Consider the following 7,307-nt stretch of genomic DNA (forward strand, 5'->3'; position numbering starts at 1 on the left):
CTCTCTCTCTCTCTCTCTCTCTCTCTCTCTCTCTCTCTCTCTCCCCCTCTCTCTCCCTGAAGTTGCAGTCCAAATGTAAAAGCTGCCTACTGCCAGCATTTCTCCTGCTGGATTTCTGCACTGCAGTTTCCAGAGCCTTATCTCCGAGTGAGCTGAGGAAGGAGGGAGGGGTTAACACAGTGCCAAGCTTCCAGAAGCAGGCTTGGTAGCTCAAGAAAAGGTTGGACTATCTGGCCACAAGGTTGAACTTGTCCCTTTGGAGACAAAATATCCAGAAAAAGTCAATTTCTTAGACTTTGCTTTAGGAGGAAAAAAATTGGTGTGCAGTATAGTTTTTACATATATCATAGGCCTGGTGCCTTAGGAAGACTGAAGTTTTGGGACCTCAGGGAAGATGAATTATTGAAAAAGTTTAGAAAGGGAGGTGAAGTGTGTCCTGGCCCTGCCTTGTAGTACAGAATCATGATGTCACATTCAGTGAGCATGAACACAGAGTACCCACCCTGAAGCTGCTATGTCCAACTTCCCAGAAACAGATAAACAATGTGCATCTCTTATCATTGCCTTAAAATGATCTGTTACTTTGTATTTCTATTACAAAATGGTTATTATAATTCATGATTATATTAAATTTATTATTTTTATATTTATTTCAAGTAAAGGGAAGGAAATTAAGGACATTTTAATCTTTGGGTTGTAGAAGCTATTTTTTCTGTCCAGAAAGAAAAAAATTAGGTTTTGAATTTGAGTCTAGAAGTTCCAACAAGGATAGCAGTGAGTTTCCTTTTCAGAAGGTGTTAAATTCTAACGATTACTTCACTATCACTTCTAAAGATTTGGGTTTTCAACACTGTGGCTTGAGATGTGTGTTAGCATTCAAAGGAGCTGGGGACCTGGTGAGTGTCCCTGTGGTGGTTTGCAACCAGAATACGCCCTGTAAACATTGATGGGTCCAATTTACAGGAATGGACTTTTCTTTCCAAGTGAAAGGCCTTGGAAGAAGTCTTGGACATTCAACCTGATTTTAAAAGACAAACATTTGGATTTAAAACTCAGTAAATCCTATTTGGTCTACAGGTGAGGAAATGAGAAAAAAGTGAAATAATCTGAAGATGTTTTGGTGGTTGAAACTTGCTGAGTCCAAGGTGGTAGGAGGGATCTGTGGCCAGTGACTGTCTATAATGTGGCTACTCCAAGGACAGAGGGCTGCGAACACTTGCCTACCATATGCTGAGGCCCTGGCTTCAGTCCCCAGTGCTGCAAAAGAAAGAAAAATGGGAAGATGCTTTAAGCTCAAACACATAACTGATTTTTAGGCTATTTAGTATAAATGAAAAAGAAGTAGAGCATATCCTTAATACTTTATTTTACTGATTTCATGGTAAATGACCATAGGTTTGTTACATTGAAATAAATAAAATATATTACCCAAATTAATTTTTTTACTTCGTCTTTGATACTGGAGATTGAACCCAGACTCTTACGCAGAACTACATTCCCCAGCCCTTCATTTATTTATTATTTTTTAAAATTTTGAATTGGTCTTGCTAACTCATTAAGTTGCCCAGGCTAGGTTCAAACTTGTGGTCTTTCTGCCTCAGCCTTCCAGAGTATTGAGATTACAAGTATACACCACCAGACCCAAGCACTATATGCCTTTTTAATACTTAATTTAATTTGGCTGTAGAAAATCTTAAACTACACACTTCTTGCATTAAAGTCTGCTCCCTTTCCTCTGTGTACCTGTGGTTGTTGGTCTTGGACCTTCCTAGAGCTGGCCTGATGTTTAACACTGCATTCATTTCCACTTCAACTCCATCTTCTGTCCGTATTGATCAAATCCCCTCAACCAACGTGGCAATGCTTTTGAAGAAATTAAAACATACTATTCAAGCATCTTAATTGTTCAGGATAAAGACACTTTAAAATATCAAATACAAAAAAAGATCGCTTTGCCCTGTAATTTTTAAAAGCAGAAGATGAAATTCCCACTGAGATGCTTTGCCCGTACTAGAATGATTGGACATCCTGATTCTTGAAGACAAGAAGTCAAAATTTAGAGAATTCTGTAGTGATCTTATTAAAATAACTTACCCTTCAAGCCTCCTCATGTGATTTGCTGCTTGTTCACAGTGAGTTTTTGTTCTGTACAGTAGTGTATGGGTAGCTGACTAGAAGTACTTCTTCTGGTCTTCAGTTTCTTTGAGGGATCCTGAGCTATGCAAAGCTTGTACATAAATGTGTATATTTTTCTTTTGTTAATCAGTTTAATCCCTCTCCTGTTATCTATCTCTTAAGATGTCAATTAATCATCCATCCCGTTATAACCATCAAGGGGTGGATAGAATTTTTCTGCCTCTATGTTTTGCTTAACGGTGACCGTGTCCCTATCCTACTATACATTATGTTCTAGCTTCCCTGCTTGCCTTCCTCTGTATTACTATGAAGCTTTGATATTATATATACAGGGTGCTCAGATCAGGTTATTAATTTTTTTGAGATAGAGAAGGTCTTGCTGTTCCAGCTGGACTAGAACTCACAATGTAGCCCCCCAATTTCATTGAAAAGATCTTTGACTTCTTTAGTTAGGTTAATTCCAAGGTATTTCATTTTCCTCGGTGCTATTGTAAAAGGTATTGTTTCTATAATTTCCCTCTGAGTGTTTGTTGTCTGTGTAGAGGAATGCTATTGACTTTTGGGTATTGACTTTATAACCTGCTATGCTACTGAATTTCTGTATTAATTCTAGTAGCTTCTTGGTGGAGTTTTTGGGTCTTCTAAGTAAAGTATCATGTCATCCGCAAATAAAGATAATTTAACTTCTTTTTTGCCTATTCTTATTCCTTTTATTTCTTTCTCTTCATAACTCAGCTTCCTAGCTGGTAGAATTATAGGCATGTGCTACCACGCCTGGCTTGAACAGGGTGTCTAAATGAAAAAATATATTGCAGTAAAAGACATATTGCCATCAATACCCCTCAGAATATTCATCTGTACTTTGAACATGCTTATTTCATTTTTGGCAACTTCTCTTTTGCCATAATAAGTTTAAAATTTTAAGAATATTCACTTTAGTTTTGATCTCTGGGTATGTTGATTCATATAAAAATAGGCAATTTGCTGAGAGGTTATGAGGGCACCTCAGGGCTGCAGAGACAAATCTTGATAAAGGAAGAGAGATAAGTGTTGTGGGTTCCTGGAGAAAGTGTTGCTGCCTGGTTTTGTTTTGTACATGTGGTTAAAGAGGTCACTGCATGGCTTTGAGTTTTGCTCATGAGTCAGAGGCAGCTGTGTGTAGGGAATGACAGCTGTCACAGCCTGATTGGAAACTGGAAATATCCAGCGTGGGACTGGCCCAGGAATGCGATATTTCTAATTCCCCACATTGCAGCTGGCTTGACCATATGGGCTGTTTATCAATACTGACTTCTGATACAGCAATAGGAAGTGCTTGTAAAATATTGCTTGATTCTTAGCACAAATATTGATTATCATTCTGTATCATTTTGGTCACATAGGGGCAGATCCTAAAGCCCAAAGCCAGGTGATGTGGCCATCTTATCCAGCAGTCTGGACCTTTGACCAGATGTGTCCAGAACTATTTCTGTTCTCACACATTTCCTGCCAAATTTCCTCAGGAAAGTCCTCTTGGCTGTGACTTCTCAAAGAAAGTTTGTTTCTTCAAGTTTTAATCACTTCTCAGGATTGTGACTAAGATCAAGTGTAGTTTTTGGTTGGCTTTCTATCAAAGGTAGAAAGAAAAAAAAAGACATTTTTCTGGACCTAGGGACACAGCTGGGTTAAGTACATGGCTCATTTCTTCAAGGTTGAAGAGGCCAATATTTATGTCTTGGGAACTTTTCAGGAAGCGGGTGTATGTTTCTCAGTGGTAAAAACAGGTACACACAAGAAAAGGGCTCAAGATTTTGTTTTTCCTTCTCCATTTTGGTGGATATTTTCCTACATGTTTCTTTTTTGATACATTTTATCATTTTATTAAGAATAATTCCAAAGGAGTTATGAAGAAAAATTATTGAGTTTGATGAGTCTTCTCAAAACTCTGAAAGAAGATACATTCATCAATAAACAACAAAACACAAGAGAACCATATATGCTGGGCTAAGAGTCGGGCTGATACCAAAAGCAACATGTGACATAAGAAAGATACACTATAAAGGAAGGCAATCTACTGAATATGAAAATCCACCTCCACAGGGACTCTTGGCAACCAGCACAGAATCAGATGTCAAATCCAAACCACACCAAAGGAAGTTTCACTGGTGGGACCCAGGAGCTGGTCATGGGGGAAGAACCAAGTTCCTCAGTGCAAGAGAGCTGAGTAGTGTTTTAGAGCATCTCCCTGGCTGGTAGGAATAATTTCAGAAAATCTTTCTGGCAAGGGACAGAAATAAATACAAATGGAATGCTACATTTTTAAATCAGCAGACTGTCCCAGGAATGATAAAGGAATCAGTAAAGTAGCAAGGAGATAAACTTCTAAAACATTATTTGTTGTGGGCTCAAAACAATTTAAAGGTGACACAACAGCTATGCCCAGGCATTTAGGCTTAAAGGTGAAATTAAGAGAGGATACTTTTTCCCCAAGGAAAATCTCTTCAAAATCAAGCATATTGCTAAATGGCAACATCCTACTTGGTAAATAATAATTGGCAACAAAATAAGTTGAAACTGCCCAAACCAGTCCCAGATACTGTTTAATAACCAAGATGCAAACTAATTTTGTTGTAACAAGCCTCAGCCAATTCTATCAAAGGTGTCCTAGGTTAACATGTCCAAGGTTCCACATTTAGCTTCCTTTAATGTTTTGAAAGCTCATTTGACAGCTAGTCTAGACCTTCATGCAAACCCTTTCCTTGTGTAGCGCAAGTGGCTTGAACATACCATGTTCTGTTCCGAAGAGACTGAAGACCCAACTTACCTGACATTTCACCGATGGGCATAGCGTTTGGCAAATCCTGTTTGTTTGCAAACAGCAGCAGCACTGCATCTTGCAGCTCATCTTCCTGGAGCATGTTCTGCAGTACAGTTGCTCCTTCCTGAATTCTTTCACGATCATCGCTATCTACCACAAATACAAGGCCCTGGGTATTCTGGAAGTAATGCCTCCGCAGAGGCCGAATTTTATCTTGACCAACAACATCCCACACTGTGAAACAAATGTTCTTATGTTCTATTGTTTCCACATTAAAACCAACAGTAGGAATGGCGGTGACTATCTCCCATAACTTGCGTTTATACAGAATGGTTGTCTTGCCAGCAGCGTCCAATCCAACCATCCAGTTATGCATTTGCTTATTGCTGAACAGGCGGGAGAAGAGCGAGGAGACGGTGAGGCCCAGGGCGGCGGTGGCACTTGTGATGGGCACAAGAAGGGCTCCATGCCAATCCGGGCCTTTGCCTTCTATGCTCCCGATAAAGAGGAGGAGAAGAGAACCGCTGAAGAAAGAGGGCCACCTGGGAAAGAGAGCAGTCAGGATGACCGCAGGCTGATGGCGTCCAGAGAAGCACAGGCTGGAGCCAGCCAGGTACAGAACTATTTGGGAGCTGGTGCCTGGTGTGGCAGCACCTGGCTCTGACCCAAGTCTGCCACTTCAAGTTGCAGCCGCCACAACCAACGGTGGCCGGGATCCAAAACCCCTACTAGATGTTTCATTTATTACATTTCCTACAAATCTTAACAACTATTTCTTCAAGAAGGACAGGCTAATTACCCAGAGTTGATCACTGCCCAATATATGCATGAGTCAAAAATCATATTGTGTCTCTTAAATATTGGCAATTATTATGTCAATCAAAAAATATTTTTTATAAGTTAAAATATATATATACATTGTTAAACATAGTTTTGTCTCTCAGTTTTGCAGTTTGCTTTCCCTGCCAGGGCTGTCACAGCCTGCCTCTACCTGGGAAGCTGTTCTGCTTCACAGTGTCCCTTGCCATTGACATTCACAAGTGGCCTCTTGTTGAGCGAAGTGCAGCGAGGGCTGGGACATTTCTTTTTCTGCTGACAGTTCTCGTTCTCTAGCTCCACCCCGTTGCAAGAAAGGCTGGTGAGAAGTGTCCCCACCTGAACAGGAGGAAGCAGCCCTGTGATTCCCACTCACGGAAACACCTAGATGAGTCATGTCCCTAGCTTAATCCTTTTATTGGTGAGGTAGTGCGCCCTGCACACTTGGCTGCCAGCCTGTGGATTCTTTCACAAGCATTCAATATGACCTTGCAGTTCTGGAGGGTTAGTTAGCACTAAGTCCCAAGCTTCTTAGCTTTTAAGTAGTTGCTTGCTATGGTGGCGTGAATGAAGTCCTCTGCCAAGAAAGCAGATGCTATGTTTGGGCATAGCTTTATAATCACTTCTGGCACCTTTCAAATGTCCAGTTTTCCTTTCTTCTGGGGAAAGCATTACAACGCTTATTCTTAGAATAACTTCTATCCAATTATAAAATCTAGAGAGGTGCATGTGTTGTGAGTGTAATTATGTACTTTTGACAAGTGAAGGTACCCAAAGAGCAGGCATCCTCGCACTCTGCTCACGCTGCCAGCTGGTCTCTTCCTCCAGCACAGTGGGAGCCCTGTCCTCTCTGCTAACGCAGAGATGGGCTTTGCTTGGTTCTGTGCTTTATTTTTATTTTTATTTTTATTTTTTTTTGTATTTTGTATTTTAGGTAAGAGTCTACAGGGTGTTTAGGGTCTCACTACTAGACCGAACTCATAGTGATCCATATGCTTACAGCCTCCCAAGAGCTGGTCTTACAGGCGTGCGCCACCACGCCCAGTCTCAATTGCCATCTCAGCACACCCGGGGGCAGGGGTGAGGCTGGCACAGCAGGCCTGGGGACCGAACCCCCGGGCCCTGCACCTGCTTGCAGGGGCTTTAATCCACTGAGTTATTTGGCCAGCCCTGGTTCTGTATTTTATATAAGTAGAATTGTATCACATGTACTCCTTTGTGTTTAGATACTTTTGATATCAATATTTATTATCTATCTATCATCTATCTATCTATCTATCTATCTATCTATCTATCTATCTCCCATTTTTGGCTGTCCTAGGATTTCAGACCTCAGCTACATTTCTGTCTGTTTTTGTTGCTTTTCAGTTCAGAGGCATGATCACAGTTGCCCAGGGTGGGCTGGCACCTTCTACCTTCTTGCTTCATCCTCCCAGAGTCCTGGAGTTCTAGGTGTGCAACACCACACCTGGCTTGGTAATGTTTAAACTTTTTAATAATTGTGTTCAATTCATTCTTATGTAGTAAGCTTAGAAGCTACAGAGGCTTTTTAAAAACT

General features: G+C 40.7%; 1 protein-coding gene across 1 annotated transcript; it reads right to left on the reverse strand.

Annotated features, from left to right (window-relative positions):
* Nucleotides 1-4,844: 4,844 nt before the first annotated feature.
* On the reverse strand, nucleotides 4,845-5,309 carry LOC101585677 (ADP-ribosylation factor 4-like). Its single transcript, XM_023712165.1, has one exon. The coding sequence runs from the start codon at nucleotides 5,307-5,309 to the stop codon at nucleotides 4,845-4,847; it is 465 nt and encodes a 154-aa protein (XP_023567933.1).
* Between the last annotated feature and the right edge of the window lie 1,998 nt (nucleotides 5,310-7,307).

This window comes from Octodon degus, unplaced genomic scaffold (assembly GCF_000260255.1).
Source record: "Octodon degus isolate 3935 unplaced genomic scaffold, OctDeg1.0 scaffold00024, whole genome shotgun sequence".
Lineage (NCBI taxonomy): Eukaryota > Metazoa > Chordata > Mammalia > Rodentia > Octodontidae > Octodon > Octodon degus.

What these genes read in the sequence shown, in the direction of transcription:
- LOC101585677 (XM_023712165.1), bottom strand. Translation starts at nt 5,309, where the DNA reads ATGCATAACTGGATGGTTGGATTGGACGCTGCTGGCAAGACAACCATT.